This window comes from Passer montanus, unplaced genomic scaffold, assembly GCF_014805655.1.
Source record: "Passer montanus isolate IOZ18808 unplaced genomic scaffold, ASM1480565v1 scaffold41, whole genome shotgun sequence".
Classification (NCBI taxonomy): Eukaryota; Metazoa; Chordata; class Aves; order Passeriformes; family Passeridae; genus Passer; species Passer montanus.
Genome location: NW_024368930.1, coordinates 1,107,918 through 1,128,197, shown reverse-complemented (window position 1 = coordinate 1,128,197; position 20,280 = coordinate 1,107,918). Strand labels below are relative to the sequence as shown.

Below are 20,280 nucleotides of genomic sequence, written 5' to 3'. Positions count from 1 at the left end.
TGTTCCAGAATAGCACTTAAATGAATTAAAACAGGAGCTGAAGTGTTGAATTTTTCAACTTTAGCAATTTGGGGTTCATTAGTACATTAAAGATTTTTCAATAACCTCTTAGCACAGAGTGCTTTGAGGAATCTTTGCCGTGGTTGCATGTGGGTGATTTATTAAACTCAGTGCTTGTGACATATGAATGTACACACACAAATCTTGTAAAAGGCTTAAATCTCTTATTGCTTCAAGGAAAAGCTCTCTGTTTGTCCTCAGCTTGTTACGAATAACGTCCTTTGCATGCTTTATTCTAGTACCATCAATCAAAACAGAGCCCATTGATGACTATGATCCAGCCCTAATCTGCAGTCCAGTGCACAGTGCTCTGGGGACAGTAACACAGCCTTACTATTCACAGCACTCAATGGCCACCGAGTCCCCTTCCTGCCTCGTGGCCACCATGGCTCCTTGCCAGCAGCTGCGCTCAGGCCTCTCCTCTCCCGACTCGCGGTACCAGCAGCAGAACCCGGCTGTCATTTACCAGAGGAGCAAGAGCCTGAGCCCCAGCCAGCTGGGCTACCAGCAGCCCGGCCTGATGGCCGCGCCCGTGGCCATGGCGGACGCGCACAGGTCCGTGCTGGTGCACGCCGGCTCCCCGGCCCAGAGCGCGGCCGTGCTGCAGCACTCCCCGCAGTCGTCTCCCGTCATCCACTACTCTCCAACCAGCCAGCAGCTGAGGTGCGGCGGCCACCAGGAGTTCCAGCACATCATGTGCTGTGAGAATTTCACGTCGCGGCCCGGCCAGGCGCAGGCGGGCCAGGCGCAGAGGCTCAGCCCCAGCGCGTACCCCACGGTCATCCAGCAGCAGCAGCAGCAGCAGCAGGCGGCCCCGGGCCAGCGGGCGGCCAAGAACGGGCCACCAGGCAGTGAGCAGAAGGACGTGCTGCCCGCAGGAGTGACCATCAAGCAGGAGCAGAACCTGGACCAGGCCTACCTGGACGATGGTAAGTGCCGTGCCCTCTCAGGGCTGCTGTGATGGAGGGAGGGGTGAGGTTGGAGTTCTCAATGCTCTGTTCCTCAGCGTGGCCCCTTGGTGATGGAGGGAGGGGTGAGGTTGGAGTTCTCAATGCTCTGTTCCTCGGCGTGGTCCCTTGGTGGGTGTGGACATTTGCTGTGCGTTCAGGCTGTGTTGGAGTCTCTCATTAGGTGCATTTTTGGTTGATGGCAAAGCACTTTGGGCAGTCACCCACAGGACCCCTCTGCTTGCTCTGTGCCACTTTGAGCTGGTCCCATTTTGTCTGCCTTTGCCAAAGGTTCCATTGCCAGTTTGGAAAATGGCGGATCTGAAATTACTTCTTCATTATTTTATTATATTTTTTCATATCAGGGCAAAGTCCGCTTTGTAAAATGCTGTTGTACATTTTGTACCAAAAAAAAAGCCCATTGAGCAATCTATCAAGGCCTGTAATGAATGGGGTAGTGCTGCAGGCAAAACCATTGCAGATGTTCTAGATGAACAGTGGGACATTGATAAGTGAAACAATGCTGTTCCTTTGTTGTGAGCCAGCTGATTTAGCCTTTAGGAATGAACATAAGTTAGAGTAAAGCTTTCTTTGAACATATCCTGCTTATTCTTAGGTAGGCAGCTATTGGCAGTCTGGTTGATTGGTTCTTTTATTAAAGCATGTTTCTGGCAGGAGGAAATCAATGCAAAATTAATAGTGCAGCTGGACACTGCAATCACAGAGAGCAGCAGCAAACCCAACATTGATTTTAGTGGGAGCGGAGTGAGGCTGCTGGAAATATTGCTGCCAGTGCAGGATGTTCCTGTGCAGGAAGTACAGACCTGATTGTCACAAACGTAGCTCTGCTCTCCTCTCAGTGCAGGCACTTGCAGGCTTGATCTCCCGGGTGTGCCCCAGGATGTGCTCCAAGCACCCAGCAGTTTGGGATTTTTTCTGCACTTACCTGGAGTTGTGAAATTGTGCCTGTGAAAGGTTTGCTTTCCTGAGCTTGGGTCCGAGTGCTCTGTATCGTGTGCAGCCTTCACTGCTGGCTTTGTGGCAGAGTTTGGATGCTTTCCTCTGTTACTGTGTTTGCAGAGTGCTTGATGCAGCTTCGGTGCCATCGCAGTGAAATCTGGAGAGTTTTTACTGCTTCCCTTCTCAGAGCAGGACATTCAGGAGTCCTAAATTTAACTTGGGAGATTCACTTTTCATTCAGGGAATTGGGCATGATAACAAAGCAAGAGGGTCTTTCTGACAGGAGAACTAAACACTGTTATTTAGGGTAATTTTAATATGAAAAGCTGAGAGATTCTTCCACATTTCTAAAAATACTTGGTACACACCTTGTAAAAGAAATAACAGAAAGAATCTTGGAGTAAAAGCTGACTTGAAAGTCAAGCCATAGTCCACTTAAAAGAACTCCCAAGACAGACTGCAAAGTTAATTTTGCTGAGTTTTGAATCAGGGGCAGCACAGCTCACCCAGAATGCACTCAGCTCCTGCTAAGGGAGCCATTAGGCAGAACAGCAATTAATAATGAAATCCCAGGTTTCTCCTTGGCTGCCTGGATCATCTTCAATTGACTGCAGCTAGAGATTGCTTTATCAACAATGCCACCCATGTCAGGCCAGGCAAGATGGGCCACATGCAGTCTCTTTACTGACCTCAGTGAGTTTATATCAGCTGCAAGTGTGACTTAGAGAATTGTGATTTACTTTAGGGCTTTGCAAAGCATTTCATTCTGAAATGTTCAGGACTTGAATTGAAAAGCCACATTGTTTGCTGCTGGGGAAAAGTGACTCAGAACATAACAAAAGCCATGTTTTTCCTGACTAGAAAGTTTGGGTTTGTGCTTTATGGCATTAAAAGAAAGCAAACCCAAAGGATTACGGAGGCTTTGCCCTTAAATCCCTTTTATCCAGAAAGCCCTTGTGAGATAAAGTGAGCTGTGAGGTCTTGCAGTGATTTTCACGGGCAGACACGGAGCTGGTGCTGGCCCAGGCAGGCTTGGCACGAGCCAAGTGCTGCTGCTGCCCAGGCTCTTGGGCAATCACTGCTGGTGTCTCTCACTTCCCTTCCCTCTTCCTGCCTCCCCCATCTTCCTGCTCCCCCTGCCTTGTTCTCCTTTCTCCAGAGTTCTGCTGACATCCAGCTTTCGTCCCTGTGCTCTCGTGTCTCCTCTCAGCAGCCCTGCCTCCATGGTTAACACTCACCTCGGTGCTCTGGGCTTTGTTTCTGTTCTGTTCTGAGTTTGTGCAGTGACCTGGCCATGAACCACGCTGGCAGTTCCTCATTCCTGGAGCTGGTGCCTCTCAGAGTGGGCACTGAGAGTGCTGGGGCTGTCCTGGCAGTGAGCAGAGCAGGATATCCCACAGCTGACCCTGTTGTCATTTCTCTGCACCCCTCTCAGCTTCCTGAAGTCACTGCTGGCAGCAGCCCTCATTGTTTTCTTCTCTTCCCTGCTGTAAAAAGATGTCATTTGTCCTTCCTGAGACCATGGCTTGGTTTTGCTCAGAGCCTGCACTGCTCCACAGGGCACAAAACACTGGGAATTCAGCACATTGAACCTGCCTTGAAGAGATGAGAGCTGTTCTCCCCTCTGCAGGAGCAGGCTCTCGAGTTGAGTGCAGCCAAACCAGCCCAAGGCAGGTGATGGCAAGGATTTACCATCTCTTTGCCATGTGCCAGGAGTGCTCGGTGCCCAGCTGGTGCCCTGCCCAGCCCCCTGGTGATCCCAGCAGAGCTGTAGCTGGTTGCTGGCCCTGCTGCAGATGTGCAGAGCTGCCCCTTGCTTTCTGGAAGGAGACTTTGGCCCCTTTTCTCTTTCTGTGCAGCCTCAGGTAGGAGGTGCCCGTGGTGCCTCCTGCAGCTTCCCAGCCCTGCCCTGCCAGCCAGAGTGACAGAACAGGAAGGAAGGCTCCTTTCCCCAGTCAGAGAGGGTGCATTTGGATGTGCACCCATTAGGGACTGATGCAAGTTCAGCACTGCCACACATGACTGCCTTCACACACTACCCCTCCATATTTCTCTGTAAAATAGATATAGCTGTAACTTTCTGATATCAAATACTGGGAAGAATCCCCAGAGGAGGGGACTGTTCATGAAAAGTGCCAGGGAAACCTTTGTTACACACCTCTGCCTCAGAGATTCATTGCTGCTGGAGTTACTTTGGGGTGAGGAGTGGCAGGAGTGTCCCTGAGTGCAGGAGACCTTGGGGGTGCATCAGGTGTCCAGGCTGGTGCTGGCAAGCAGGGACCAGCCTCAAATGCAAGTGAAAGCCATGGGGTGACACAGTGATAAGCTCCTTTCAGCCCAGGCCTCATCTTAATATTATTCATAACCAAACCGCCCACGATGGTAAAAGTTACCCAAACAACCACATAAATATGTTGACAAATAGAATGTAGTTCCTCCACCACCCTCAGAGCACTGAGATTAACTCTTTACAGCACAAACCCAGCCCAAAATGTAGTTCTTTGCAGCACTGTCTGCAATGCCCTGCTGGGGCAGGGTCAGGGGGTGAGCCAGGGCTGGGGCACTGATTGTGCTCCTCCTGCAGAGCCACAGGGCTGCCATGGGCCACAGACACCAGGCTCAATTCCACACACAGATTGTGGCTGTGTAGCTTGAGTGGTATCAGCTTAGACTGAGATCTTTCCAGCTGTCAGGCTGAGCTTTGCAAAGAGAAATGATTGTCATTATTCAAATAGTAACTGTCTAACCACATCTGACACTCCGAAGTCTGCTGGATACAGCAGCTCGAAATTATTTTTGGTGCACAGAAATGTCCTCTGGGGAGGAGGGGAGCAAGGCAGATGCTGTGTAGTGGTTTATCAGGCTGCTGATCAGCAGAGATGTTTTACAGTGAGCTCAGGTATTTCGCAGAAAACTTGAGACACGTCAGATATTTCTTTAGAAAGCGGCTGTGCAGGATGTGCAGTGTGGTCCTCACATCGCCCAGATCACTTCAGATCACCTCCAAGACAAGCTGGGTGTTCCCTGTGCAGTTTTTCCTCACCGGCAGCACTCAGAGTGTTACATCCCTACATTTCCTTCCTGTGTTCTTTCATTAACAGTGACAAAACCCTCAGTCTGTCCCCCTGGTACCATGACATGAAATTCACATCCCTTCTTTCCTTCACCTTCAGCAGGAAGCTTTCTTTTCTGGCCAGCTCTATTCTCCCTGGGCAGGGAGTACCTGCAGGAAGCCCTGGCAGAGCTCAGAGTGCTGCCACCAGAGGATGGTGGCTGTAGGGGCATGTTTTAGGTTGGTTTGTAGTTGTTTTCATCTTGTGTCCACGCACAGAGTAAAGTAGCAAGCCAGGGCAGAGGGGAATGTTCTTGTTTGCTGGCATTTTAGACAGGGGTGAATTTGAATCCTACAAATGGGCTGGGGTTCAGTTTCGAGCAACAAGTTGCATCTAAAAAAGCCATGCTCTGTTTTTAATTAGAATTTTCATAGAAGGTGTGGTCACTTCTGCTCAGGCAGCGTTTGACTAAGAGTGAAGCCTGTATATGCTCCAAAACATTTTGCTCAAACACTCTAGCAAATCTATGTATTCATCAGGCTCATTCCTGAAGCTCTGACTCACATTCTTACAGATTTTCTGTTCTCTGCTGGGACCTTGCAGCACTCCCTCGGTTCCCTGCAGCTTTATTTTTGGATCACTGCTTGTGTGGGTTTGGGTTAGGATCTCCATGCCCTGTCCTGTGCTCACTTTTCTAGAGGCAGTATAAAAAGAGAAAAGCCATCGTTCTGCTCCCAAAACCCTGAAGTCTGTTGGCAGGAAGCAGAAGGATCAGTCTGTTAGGAGCAAAGTCTGGGTTCAGTGTGAGCTTGGTCTTTCAGCAAAGAATTCAACTTCCCTGCACTTCAATTTACCATTATTAAAAAGTACCTTATCCTTCCCTCTTGTGCAGTTAACATTAATTAATTTGTGTTAGCAAAACACAAACTTCAGTTTACCATTATTAAAAAGTACCTTATCCTTCCCTCTTGTGCAGGTAAGCATTAATTAATTTGTGTTAGCAACACACACGTGGATTCTCAGAAAAATCCCTACACTTGCATACCTAAATATGAATTATTTCTATTGTTATAGCAGGCACCATCTGCTCTTCTTCACCTCTAGCAACAATTCAGTGTTTAAAAGTTCAGACAAATCCAGCCCCATTTGAAGACTGCCCTTTCCCCAGCAGCCTCAAAGCATGCAAACCAAAACAAAGCGAGAAAAAGAAAAACCCATACATCCCAAATCAGCAGCAGAGGAAGGAAGAAAATGAATTGAGTGATTAAAACCATCGTTCCACTGGCACCTCTTTGTTCTGGAGCTCAGGAATCTCTAATTGGTGCAGTCAGTGCCCACAGGCGAGTTGTGTCACAAAGCGCTTCCTGTGGAGCAGCACAGGAACATGCAGAGCCCACGACTGCAGGAGGGCACGTGGGCACTGCTGCCTCCTCCCCGGGCAGATGCCCACCAGCACCTGGTCAGCACAGCCCAGCTCCAGGGGTTTGGGGTGGAAGGCACGTCCCCCTTTGAAGGCTGGCTGTTATCAGCTGAAAGCACTCAGCTTTCGGGAGGCATCAGGCAATTTTCAATGATAGTTTTGAAATACTGGCAAAGAGTTACTTGAAAAAAAAGAACTTGTTCGTGCAGTTGGGAATTGAAAGCTTCTAAACCACAATAAAGTCCTTTCCCAGACTTGCTGTCCATTTAGGCCAAGCTCATGGCATTCCTTAGACAGTCTGAATCACAGGCAGCAGACAGCTCTTACAAAGGAGACCATAGACACCCATCTGTTGGGAGGCATCTGCCAAAATAGACCATACATTTACTTTTATTCCTTCAATCCACTTTCAGTTTAAAGGGATAATAACAATAACATTTTTCACTCCAGTGCAGAGAAACGGTAATGAATTAAAACGATTCCACTGCAGAAGGAGGCAGACAGGCTTGTCCCCAGCTCTCACAGACGGGTGAAGCAGGATCAGAGCTTTTGAGGGACTTGGCTCCAGCTGAGGCAAGAAATCAGTGGTGGAACTGTGGCTTTCTTGGGCAATCCCAGACGTCCAGGTCCCCCCAGGTGTGCAGGAGCTGGAGCAGCACTGGCTGTGCTGGAGGGGCTGTAGGTGATTAAATCATGTTCCACTGAAGGGAGGGACTGGCAGAGCTCCTTCTCCTTTCTCTCCTTTCTCTCCTTTCTCTCCTTTCTCTCCTTTCTCTCCTTTCTCTCCTTTCTCTCCTTTCTCTCCTTTCTCTCCTTTCTCTCCTTTCCAGAGGCTCTCTCCTGTCTTGCTGTACCTGTCAGAGCTAGGTGCTTTCCAGCAGTGAGCATTGCCTGGCAGGTCACTGTCGGGGGTCAGCCTGCCAGAAACATTCTCATTTCTTGGGATGAGTCTGGAGACTGAGCAAAGCTGTTGTGTGAGCGAGGGCAGGTGTGAGGAAAAGGGATCTTCCTACAAGCTGGGAGTGACTCCGGGTGCTTCACACAGAAATTCTTTCAGTGCAGTCAAAATCCTAGCAGTTTTGACAGCAGTTTTTAAAAATGGGGACTTTGGTGATGAGAGATGTGCAGCTAGAAAATGGTTTATAACAAAACCATGCAAAGTAGGAAAGGTGATTCTCCATTTTGTACTGAACCAGAGAAGTGCTCTCTGGAAACCTCGAGCAGGGCTTGTGTTACACTCCTGCAGCTCACCACAGAGCTGGTTAAGGTGGTTGGGGTTTTTTTTTAAATTTTATTTTGCTAACACAGCTATTATGGTGAAAACCCTTGTTGCTGGTGTAAAACCCTGGGGTCAGCACCGTCAGGCTGAGTCAGGAAAGCAGCAGCTCTTTCACGGCAGGGATTTGTGCTGGGGTGACTCTGCACGGGCAGGGGGCTTGTTCCTGCTCAGCTGGGGTAGCTGACAGAGCAAATACAAATGTGGGAAATAGAAGGGATTTTTCTGTGACAGTAATTGCAGAGCTCAGCCTGCTTGGTCTGTTGAGCACCTCAGAATGAATCCCAGTAACTCCCAGCACTGAGCTGGATTCAGGTACAGGAGCAGGCTGTGCTGAGGGACCTGGTACCTGCAGCCAGGAGGGTTTGCCCTCACAAACAGGGAGGGCAATAAAATCCTTTTAGCTCCCCTTCAGAATGAGCATCATGTAATTGGATATTAGTCAGTGAACTAGCTCATGAACGTGGCAGCTCGAGGCTCTTGCTAATTCTCTGCAAATTTCATTGCAGTTCTTGGAATATTAATAGCAATTTAAAAGTCCCTGTGCAGGAGACTTTTCTTACTGACCTTTTCAGGTCCTATCCAAGAAAAAAACCAAAATGTTAAAAATACAAATGGCATGTTTTGGGCTTTCAAAATTGAGACAGACAAAACTGATGCAACTTTGGGGCGGGAGGTTGATTGCATGATTTAAAAACCAGTCTCATGATTGCTGGAGGCCTGACTCATGAGCCCTGAACGCCTGGGTTTGGCATTGCTGCTCCTCACAGCTTCACTTGCTGCAAACTGAGTTCATGCTAGGAATGTGCAGAGCTGGGGAAAAGGTTTTTCTCCCCTTAAAGCTCGATGTAATCATTGGGAGGATTCAGCTCCTCCTGCCATGGCTCTTGAAAAGGCGACTGGAGTCCTTTTTGAGCTGCACTTTGAAATGCTGGGAGCAGCTGCGCAGAGCCTTGCTGCTCGGAAAAGTTTGGAAAACATCTGCGCATTTTTTTAACTGTTGTGAAATAAAATGCTTGGCAAGAATAACCATCTTAAAGATCCACAGTCTTTTTATGGTGCAAACTGAGCAGTTACAGGCAGTTATAAAGTCTTCTACTGTAGAACAGTGCCTGGATTCTCAGCATTACTTGCACTAGCAGAATTTCTCAGCTCAGGTCTCCTCCTGCCAGGGAGCAGGGATAGTTGGTAGGAGGACTTTTTGTCTGTATAGACCTCTTGTCTCACAAGAATGGAGACCTAGAACTTATTAGCTTAAAATCTGGTTTTTTTCCACCTGTTTTTCGTAGTTTGTTATAAGTAATAATGCAATTTATTTATAATTAACTATACATATAGAAATATAATAGTAATTTATAATCAGTATTTATTATTAAATCTCTGGCCATTTTTAAATGAAGAAAATGAGGATGAATCATCTGAATTTCTCATCCGAGTTAGTTTTCTTGAGGGAACTCAGAGCAGTGAGAGCTGCTTTTCTGCCCAGCAGAAGCTGGTATGGCCTTACACTGCCCAGCCCTTTCATTGCTGTTTCCTCACCAATTCCAAGAGATTTCTGTGCTCACACTTGGATTGAGTGAGTGCTTAGAGGCATTTTTGAAGCAAATGTATGAGACAATCCTGCACTGGCTGTGCGAGGTACTCCATGACCTGAGAGGGGACCGCAGCTCCTCTGATGTGCAAAGCAAGCAGCACATCAGGGGTGGGGGAAGAACAGGTACTTGGAGACCACAAAACTCCCTGCAGCACGTTAGCTGCTAGTTTGATTTTCAAGCAGGTGCTGGCTTTCACACTCTCACTCTGTAATTCAGCAATTTCTGTGTTTACCAAGAAGAAACCTAAAATGTATAAACAATGCAGTTGTGTCTGAATCATCACTCTGAGTCTCCATGCTGCAGTTTTGCAAGCACAGAAATCTGGGCATGCATCCAGCTGGGAATTTCACAGATGACTCCTCACTCTAACAGGGGTCTGCAAAAACCTGAAATCCAAGGATTCCCAATTTTGCAAGCATTCATATCCTTCAGTTTGTGTGCACATCTCCAGGGGATGCTGCAGTCTGTTTGGAATTAAAACTCTGATCTCTACAAATTTGCATGACTAATGGTCTGCAAATGACTGAGAACTTGGTCTTGAGTTGGATTTAGCCAATATTAGATGTAAAAGAGTTATATCTTCAGCTACTGTTAACTGGAGTCAAACCACTGAGGATCACAGAGCTTCACCACGAGCAGCTCTTAGTGACCCAGTGACAAACCAGGCTGACACTCCTCATCTCCTTCCACGTTCTCCTAATCCACACAGTTCCCATTTTAATCAAGCCATGTCCTTTTGTGGATTTTTAGTTTGGAAACTTTGCACTCCAAAATATAAACTAACCTCTGCCTTCAGATGAACAAACACTGCTTCTTTAGGGTGAGATTGCAGTTTGGATGTAGTGAGAAAAGGATTACTGACTTGTGCCTGTGGATGTTGGGGTGCTAGGCTTCCACCCGAGGGGGGATTCTTCCACGTGGATAATTGTCAGGTGTGGAAGCAAAGGTCAGAAGGGGCTGTCCCTTGCTCCTGGCCATGGGCATTGGGAAGGGCTGGTTGTGCACCAAACAGTGTGCTCTGCATGAGCCTGAGACCCTGCACAAGCTGTGGGGTGATGTCCCTGCAAAGTGCCAGCAGCGTGCTCCTTTCTCAGTGTGACTGCAAGGAGTAACTTGGGCCAGAGCAAAGGCAGCAGTAAATTAGAAAAGTGTGAGTTTGCAATCATTCCCTGTGATCAGCTCTGCCAGGGCAGTCTAGTCAAAGATTCTCAAATTGTGGTGTGGTTTGGTTTGGTTTGGTTTCTTAATGATGAATGACTTCATCAGCCATGAATGAATGGAGTCAAATGTAGGACAAATAGTGAGACACATGAATGACTCCTGTGACATTTGCAGTGGATGGGTGCTGGTTTATTTAGGTGGTTTCTAAGCTTCTTTGGAAAGAGTGAGAGTGACTAAAAGAAGGGGGAACCACTTCATAAGTATGGGGGTCAGTGGTGAAAGTACAGTGACACTTAAACCTCCCTGGGCTCAGCCTCTGTCATTATGAGCAGCCCAGCCTGTTTTTTGGGGAGGTCTGGGTTCCAGGAGACTCCACAGCCACGGGGCCAGAGGCCTGGCTGGTGGAGCAGACATGGCATTCCCTCTGTGGTCAGATACTCCCCAGGCACTTGTGGGCCTCCAGCTCTGCCCAGGAGCAGCAGGGCTGCCCTGCTGCAGTGTCCCTGTCGCCAGCAGAGGAACCTGTGCCTCACTCAGGGAAGTGCCCCACTTCAAGGCACTGCAGATGAAGTCATTATAATTCTGTACAAATTATGTTTGCAAAGGCTGGAAATAGTCTGGACACATCAGGCAGATCCAGATTTAAATCAGGACTGAGGCAAACATGAGGGGAACTTTTAGCAGCTGCATTTTTTAATTGTAGTTGGGGTTGTGTATCTTTCTTCCTTAAAATTGCATTACATTTTCTCTTATCTGATTTCTTCTGCACCTTTGTTCATTTGTTTTGGGTGGGGTGCTGTCTCCTGCCTTGGAAAGGAGTCCAAGATTGCAGCATCTGAGACTCCAGCAGGTAGATCCTGATTTTCAGCTAGGTAGGCTGGGTTGCATGAGGGCTCTTCTGAGGCCGTCCTGCAGCTTCATACCCTCAACTTAGTGGTGTTGTAAGACATGCTTCTTTTTTTTTAATGCCATTGATTTTTATACAAATTTTTCTTCAGGACAATTTTTATTTGGAGGTTGTTACTAAAACCCAAACTAGTGCCATGTCTGTTTTAGAAATTGGTATCTCTGGCCCTTTGTTTTGTTCTTGGTTACACTTCATAGCTCTTCAAAACTAACATAAATTTTAGATCAAGATTATGGCTTCAGAGAATTTCGGGCTGTTCAGATAACAGTCTTGGTTTAGATGCAGCACTAAATGCTCCTCCAGTGTGTCATGCAGAAACACATCTCTGCTTTCAGAGCCTGCTGCTGAGCACCGTGTCCGTGCAGGGGCTGGAGGGAGCCCTGCCACGGGGCACAAGCAGTGCAGCACCCTGGCAGAATACCCAGCCCTTAGCCCCAGTGAGGCTGCAGTCTCAGCAGTCTGTGGGAGCAGCAGCAGGCAGTCCTGTCCTCCTGGGTGAGGCACAGCTCAGGCTGGCAGTGTGGGAGCCTGCAGGATGAGGGGATAGCAAGGGGCAGCAGTGCCCAGCTCAGGCTGGCAGGATGAGGGGATAGCAAGGGGCAGCAGTGCCCAGCTCAGGCTGGCAGGATGAGGGGATAGCAAGGGGCAGCAGTGCCCAGCTCAGGCTGGCAGTGTGGGAGCCTGCAGGATGAGGGGATAGCAAGGGGCACCCTGCCCAGCCCAGCCCCTGAGTGCCCCAGGGCAGAGCCTCTGGGGTCTCTGTCCCCTCCACACCTCGGATGCTGGGTTGTCTGGGGAGCCCCTGTCTGTGGCACGGAGGCAGAAATGCTTTGGCAGGGCAGAAAGTGAGGAAATGAATTTTCTTGTCTTTCGAAAACAGCGCGGCCATCACGCCTGGACAGCTCGAATTTGTTATGATAGCAAAACAAGTTCTATGGAAACCATTGTGAGCCCTGAGCGAGGCTGCCCAGGAGAGTTGGGGAAAGCCGCTTTTGTTTGTTGTGCTTGGCATGGCTCTGCTCTGGATGAAGATGCTTTAATTTTGTGGGGAGACCCAAGAGAGCATTCCTCTTTTTCCATACCAGAAAGCCTTCCAAGCTGGCATAAGCGTCCCCTCTTTCCAGCTGCTCCTTTCCAAACACACTGTGCCTCCTAAAGATAGTCTCTACAGTGGCTGGGGCTGGTGGAAAACATGAAGCCTGCATGGATTAGCACAGGAATTCATTTGGGCTGACGAATTGGGTTTCCCTCTATAAACAGCAGTAGTGTTTTCATCTTCTGGACAGCACAGCCAGCTTCACGTCCTGCTGCTCCTCGCCCGGCCCTCTGCCTGTGTCCAGCCCGGCTGAGAGCACAGCAAGGCCTCTTGTGGGGGATGGAAACCAGCACGTGTTCAACCAGCTCTTTGCACCTATCTCCCCTCTCAGACAGGTTTTTTCCAACCCTTAGGAGAGGTGGTGGGGTTATTTTGTTGGGCTGGTTTTTTTTTCTCCAGTTTATTTTTCTTTCCAGGTAAAAGGGAAATTAAAGCAGTCCCTTCTCCCTGGCTTAGTGACCTTACAAGCAGCCCACACGATGTGTTTTCTTTTCTACTTTGTTTAATTTTAAGTACAATGTGCCTATCATCTGCAGGAGTTGGGGATTCTCTAGAGAGGATTTTGCCTCCCTTTTTTCCCCCAGGACCCTGCACAGCAGTGCTGCCTCCAGGGCCATCCTGCCCCTGCCAGGGGAGCACCCCCAGCACAGCACTGCTCCAAACACACTTTCCTATCACTTAGACTTTCTTTTAGAGCTCACTTAGTAAATAATGAGTTATTAGTCACCCCGCATCATTCCTGTGGTTGCTCAGGAGGGGAAAGGTGTGCAGGCCAGTTTTGTGATCAGGCTGCATTTAGAGGTGGTTTGTATTTACCTGCCTGTTCAGTGATGGATGGTTTTGTCCATGTCCCTGAGTAACTGAGTGTGGAATTGGAGTTGTTGTGGATAAAAGTAGGGGATTTGGTATTCAGCTGTCAAATGGAAGAATTGTTCAGGTAGTAAAGCTCTGTCCCTTAACCTTACCTCATCACCCTGTTTTCCCATGTATAACCCACACCCTGTTAAAGGTTTGTTCCTTGGAAATAAGTCTGAGCCAGCCTCCACCTCCTCCTAATGCTGCACTCTGCCCTGCCCTTTCACAGCACTCTGATCCAGCCTGTCCTCTTTCTCAATCATAGATGGCATTGATTTTTCCCATCTCAAGATGGGATTTTAAAGAACCAACTGCAAAAAAGCAGAAAACCAGAAAGTGGGTAGCAATGCCGTAATGGTTTGCAGTTTTCTTGATGAGTACATATTAGTGCAGTCTCCCCACTCCCCTGGTGTGATCACAGGGGAGTTTAGCCCCGTTCCCACCCGAGTGAGCTGGGGCTGCCCAAGGGGAGCCCCGGGGTGCTCTCAGGACAGCCTTTCATGTCTGGGTCCTCCAAGCACACTGGCTGGCTGCCAGGGCTGTGCAGCTGGAGCAGCAGCCACACGAGGCAGACAAAACCCAGCAGATTTCCAAAAGGCTAACAGCTGCATGCAGATGACATTCTCGAATTTAGAGGAGCCCAAAGCAGTTGCTCCCTGGCCCCTTCCCATGCTGGGCAGTGGCAGGGCCAGGCTGGGCACCTCACACCACTGGGAGAAAAACAAAACAGCCTGAGGTGTTTCTGCACCTAGAAATGAGAAGGGGGGTCCCCAGTGGGGCCAGTCACCCTCCTGAGTCACAGGAATTGCCTCTCCTGGTGGCCAGAAGGCTGCAGCCTGTCTCTCCTGGGGGTCACCCCTCCCTCAGCCAGGGTCAGCAGTGACCAAACCCTCTGGAGACTCTGCTGGCTGGCTGCACTCCCCTTGGTGATTTCCAGCCCAAAGACAAACTGGGTGATTATTTTCAGTGTTGATTAGTCATGCTGAGGGGTTGGTCAAGGGGACCCCAAGGACAGCCCCGTGGTGTGACCCGAGTGTGACCCAGCCAGGGCAGAGCACACTCCCAGCTCACCAACAGGATGCTGGCTGCTGACTTGGCCATGAGACATAACCCAGCTCTGCTTGACGGGGCTCTCCCAAGGCCTCTGGTTGCTGTCAGTTCAAAACAGGGGAACTTTCCAGTTCTGTGATGCCCCTTCTGCCCTCTCCCAGCACCTACAGCAGCATCAACTTGTTCTGAAGTTGCCAAGGCTTAACCACCCACTTCAGCTTGAGCAAATTTTAACTTCTTGGCCAAAGAGCAGGAACAGACAGCCTCGGGGACAGTCTGGATTTTCCCATCACTTCCATGTTTAGGTCTCTTGATGTGGCATTTTTGCATTCCATCCCAAAGGCCATTCCCTTGGGCCATCCCAAGGCCATTCCTGTCCAGGAACAGGAACATCTCTGTGGTGTTCCTGGAGGTGCTGGGCACAGCCTGTGCCACATCCTGAGCATGCCATCCCAAGGGTGCCACCCCGAGGGTTGCCATCCCTAGGGTTGCCACCCCGAGGGTTGCCATCCTGAGGGTTGCCATCCCGAGGGTGCCATCCCAAGGGTGCCACCCCGAGGGTGCCATCCCGAGGGTGCCATCCTGAGGGTGCCATCCCTAGGGTTGCCATCCCAAGGGTGCCATCCCAAGGGTACCACCCCCAGGGTGCCGTGTGCCTGTCCCTGGCTGTGTTTGATGTGTTTGATGTGTGACACGTGGCTGGGTGTGCAGCCCCCGTGCTCAGCTCAGGGTGAGCTGCTGAGGTCCCTCGAGGAGCTCCCAGGGCTCGTTGTGGCTGCCCTGCCCTGTGTGTGTGTGTGAGCAGGGCATTTCTCTCCTGCTGGCAGCCACCCTCCTCCCACACTGCTCACAGGTTTCAGGGGACGTGCCCTCGCTGCTGCTGTGTGTTCCATCTGTCCATGGCTGCTTCCCCAGAGCAGGACAGACAGACTCCCACTGACCCCATGCACAGCCTGCCAGCTGCTGCCGAGGGTGGGCTGGGCTCCGATGAGATCATGGCAGACCTAAGCAAGTTTTATCTTTCTCTTGGGCAGGAGGGTGTTCTGTCGAGCCGTGGTTCCAAAGCCGCCGTTGTGAGGTTGGAATTCTCCCAGGAAGTGTAGTGGTGCGTGGTTAAATGCAGAGTAATAGCTTCAATATGAGGCACAGCCAGGGCTCTGAGCTGGCTGAGCACACTCGTGTTTAAAGGAGAACGTTGTTACACAGCTGGTGAGAACTGGGCAGAGATCAGGACGGGTTTGCCAGGTATCCCAGACTTGGGAATGCCCCTGGGACCCTGCCTGAGCACAGGATTTACCTCCTGCCTGCCTGGCCTGGGGATCCACACAGCCCCCAGACCTCCCAGCTGGAAAACTGGGGATGGCTCATCATTAAATCCCAGCAAGGATTCCCTGGGGCAGTCTCTTTGGGTGGTGGTTCCTACATCTTGATCTGGAATTGGGATATCTGAACTAGTTGAGGGAGATCTGGAAATAATTGAGGGCTAATTTCTGAACAAATGTAGGTTGTTGCTGTTGTGGTGAGGTTGGGAATTGCCCAACCTCAGGAGTATGGGCTGCACTTCAGCTAAAGGTGAACCTCCACTGGACATGGAGGAGCTCATTCTGTTTCTGGTAATTGATAGCTCTTCTTTTCTCTTTCCTTTATTTTTTTTTCTTTTCTTTTATCTTCTCTTCATATTGAAAACAAAAGTTTTCTCATTCATGCCATTGATTCAGATTGAAAGTTTGAAGCCTTTGGATGATGCAGATAACATTTTTCTTGTTCTCTCAAGCTGTTTACTGTCAGATGTTCCTGGCCTTCTTGAGGCAAGATGTAAAACCAGTTACAGTATCTGCTCCCGTGGTCTTCTGCCCTCCTTTTTCCAGTTATCCTTGTCTCTGTAATTAGGTCTGTCTCGTGGTCTCTGATTTATACATATACCCCATAGTATTATATAGTATCTTTATTAGTACATTATTTTATGGTAGAAACCCCAGCACTCTGTTGTGGCAGATGCTGCTTTGACTCCAGAGTTAAAAAAAGCAGTTCCTGCCTCAAAGGAGTTCCAGTCAAAGTGCAAAATAAGAGCAAACAGCTGGATGTGGGCAGACACACAGTATCTTGTATGTGGCACCTCCTTGACATTATTAGATGTGAATTGTAACACTCTGTCAGTAAGCAGTTAAATATTTCATGGTCTGGATGCTTTCCAGCTGCCTTGGGAGCAGTAACTGCAGCCCCCAGTGCTGGGCTGCTGTTGGCAGGAGCTGCAGAGCTGCTGCCCATCTCTGCCCGTGGCCTTGGAGGCAGTCCCCGAAGGGGGGAAGAATCTTCCCCCAAATATTCCTTTGTGGAAGGATGTGGAGGCATAATAGAAAAAACAATCCGTGTGTTGAAGTGATGTTGTGTGTTCCCCTGCTCATGTGGTGCCTGTTGCCCACAGTCCTCCTGACAATCAAGCAGATGGGAGCAAATGCCTTGTGCAGGCTGGCTGGGGCTGTTTGTCAGGCAGAGGAGTTGCAGGCAGAGGGAGATTTGCATGTCTGGGCCAGAGGGGAGCTGTGTTTGCTTGGCAGAATTCCTCACAGGCCGCTTGTGCATCCTCCCTGTTACCTTAGGATAGGATTTTCTGCTGTTTCCCCCTGAGAACCAGGCTCAGAATTCAGCTCAGACGTGTCAGGAGGGAAAGCTGGAGTGGGGAGAGGCTGGGGTTCTGCAGGACCCCACAGCCCTTCAGAGTGAAGACACAGCACAGATAAGATGCCAGAGAATTAGAGCCAGTGAATAGTTTTGTGGATTAATAGACATAAGCACTAGAGCTCAAGGGAGAGAAACAGATTCCATTATTGACTGTTCATCCCCTGCAAAATTGCCTAAAGGGAAGGCTAATATGGTTTGTTTTCCCTTAATTAAATATTTGTTATATGGTTTGTTTCCCCTCAATTAAATATTTGTTCTGGTTGTTCCTTTGTGACAGAAATAAAAAAGAGCAGCATTGCCTATCTTGTACTTTCAGCTAATCCTGAACGTGCTGTAGCTGTTCCTCTGTCCTCCCCCAATTATTTCCTGTAAAAAATAGCTTTCTTGCATCCATTCTCTTTTCTCTCTCTGCTTTTGAATCACTTTGCTGAGTGACTCATCCTGCCCCAGTAAATAGGTTAACTCTAGGAGAATGATGAAACTGCACAGTGACATGTGGATAGCGAGTTGTGTGCTTTCCCTGCAGTTGCTGTTTTAGAGGTGCTGTGGTATCCAATACCAATTTCATCAGGTTTTAAACCTTGAGGTGCTGCTGCTGCAGGGGAAAGTCATCACCAGCCTCCTCCGGTTGTGCTGGTTTTGATCTACAAGAAATGTGTCTTAATACCAAATGGCACTGCTTGTCCCAGCAGCTTGGGTGAAATCCCTGAGGTGCAAAGCAGGCACAGTAAGCAGGCAGGAGCACACTTCAGCCTTGTGCTTTGCAGCAGCGCAGACAAGAGTTAGCAGTGACAAAATGAGGACTCTTGCCTTGTGTTTCCTAAGCTTCAGTCCATCAGCCTATTATTTCTGTATGGGTTTAGCCAAGTAACATGGTTTATAAAATGAACTCCGTCCCCTTCTGGTATAAGTTTTTGTGTATTTATTTATTATGTGCTCATTCTACTTGGAATATTTTACTTGGTCTTGTTGCATGTAAACTAAAGCTAAATACAAACTTCATCTTTTCTCAGTAACTCTCTGAGTATCAACGAGAGAGAGCCAACTCCATGACTCAAACACGTGTCCCTTCCCTTGCAATTGCAGCCAAAACTCTCTGGCATCAGAGTGCTGCAGAATGAAAGTCAGATCTAAATATATGTGAGCAGAAAGAAAGTCAGTTAAAAAAAGACTTTGTTATGGAAAGCTACTACAAACCAAATCCACGGTGGCCTGGAGTTCCTCATCACACCCAGGCTGATCTAGTTTTCCACTTTCAAGGTACTCTTCCCAAAGCAGCTGCTGACCCTGGTGGAGGAGCTGCACAGAGCCAGCTGAGCTCCTTGCAGCCCCTCTCTGCCTCCTGCGTGGTGACTGAACAGACTTCAGGGGTTTACCTGACAAAGCACAGGACATTTATCACCCTCCTGGCAAACAGGAATGCAGGAGCTTTTGTTTCATGCCCATGTAGCTCTGGCAGTGCCAGATTGATACTCAGGGCCAGTCCTTGGTCAGTAACTTGGGAAGGGCTTGGGCAGAGCCTGGCCCTGGGCACCACCCTTGGCTTTGGTGCCAGTGTCTGCAGTGCTCTGGGCTGGGCAGAGAAAGGGGGCAGAGAATAAGATTTGAAGAAACAGAAACAGCCCAGTTTGCTGGGCTGCCTCGCCCAGCCCTGCTCCAGGGGTCTGACACAGCCCCTCTAAACTCAGCTCAGGCAGTCTGAGCCTGCAGAACAGCTCCAAGGGCTGCCCACAGGCGTTTGCTGAAGCCTGCTGGGGCAGGAGACGGGCATGGAATTGTTCCTGAAGGTTCCTTCTTCCTCCAGTCTGGGGTTGCACCAGTCTTAGAACTACCTGATGAAAAAAGTGGTGACTAAATACTGAAATCCATTGAGCAAACAGGAAATCACACTCTGGAGCAAAAATTGCTCTTTGTGGTGCTGTTGCAGCCAGCAGCCCGGACAGAATCCCAGCTCGTATGTGCATGTGTGTCCTGCAAATATCACAGTTCCCTGGGCCATGGAAGAGTGCCTCGAAAACTTAACTCAGTAGATTCAAACAGGGATCAAACGGATGAAATTACTGAAAGCTCCACAAATGGGACATCAGCCTTAGGACTGTTCCCTTCAGCTCACTTAGGGCTGCCTTTGGCAGCTGTTTGTGCAGCAGAATGTGTCATGTTAGGACTGTTCCCTTCAGCTCACTTAGGGCTGCCTTTGGCAGCTGTTTGTGCAGCAGAATGTGTCATGTGTGCTCTGGCTCTCCCACTGCCCCATGTTCTGTGTCATTTCTTCTCTAACTCTCCCACTGCCCCATTTTCCGTGTCTTGGGCTGTAATTCTCACACTGCCCGAGTGAGCTCAGCACCTGAGGGTGCTTTGGGATCTAAAGGGTCTGAAGTCCTGCCTGAGGACTTTAAAACTCTCCCGTAGGGCTCTTGGGAGTGCTTGCTCCCTGCTCCATGCCCACACGTAGCAGAGTGGATTTGCTGAGGGTGTAGCTCATCCTCTCAGGCTGTTTTCTCTGAGCTGAGCAGGGATTATTGCAGTTCCAGAGTGTGACCTCACAGACTTGGTGTGTTTTTCAGCCCAAAGCAGACCTGAACCAGGTCTGGTCCTTGCTTTGGCCAGGGCCGTATGGCAGGATGATGACAGAGCCCCAAGCCCTGGAGTCCCCCCATTCCCCTCGAGGTTCTGTTCCTGCCAGCTTTGAGGTGTTTCATCGTGGCTGTTGATCTCTTCTGGAAGTACAGTGACAATAATGAAAGTGCTTAGAGAGCCCTTAGTGTTTCTGAGGTGGTGTCCCAGACAGATTTGTGTTTTGAGTACTTCCTTCCTGCTAGTTTTGATCTACAGTGCATTTAGGGCATTGAAATTTTTTTAGCAGAAATGCTATCTTTATTTTTTGCTCTTTTCTTGCAGGCACACCCAACTTCCTGTTAAACATTTTGGGTAGGACAGTACTAAAGACACCAATTGTTTGATTTTTGCACCTCACTCTGGCACTGTACTGCAATGTAAGGGAAGGATATTTAAAAGCCATGAGTGCAATCCAGATCCTGTAAATCCAGAGCAGTTCAGATATTGATTTCAGTTGGGATGGGCTTTAGCCAAAAATATGCATTTTATTTAGACTCTGTTTTCCATCAGATATCTGTATTATGTTGCTAAATTCATGGAAATATGCCAGTGGATTTGGAGTCCATTGATACTCCTACAGCAAAAATGCATCCTGGGACTTG

The 20,280-nt window shown here is 49.0% G+C and overlaps 1 protein-coding gene across 3 annotated transcripts in view; it reads left to right on the top strand.

The window, feature by feature from the left end:
* The window catches only part of NFATC2 (nuclear factor of activated T cells 2), a 73,135-nt gene that overhangs the window by 44,328 nt on the left and 8,527 nt on the right, over positions 1 to 20,280 (top strand). For all 3 annotated transcript variants that reach the window (XM_039719433.1, XM_039719435.1, XM_039719436.1), the window contains exon 9: positions 300 to 989. In XM_039719433.1, coding sequence (XP_039575367.1) covers positions 300 to 989 — 690 coding nt within the window. The remainder of the gene's footprint in view (positions 1 to 299; positions 990 to 20,280) is intronic.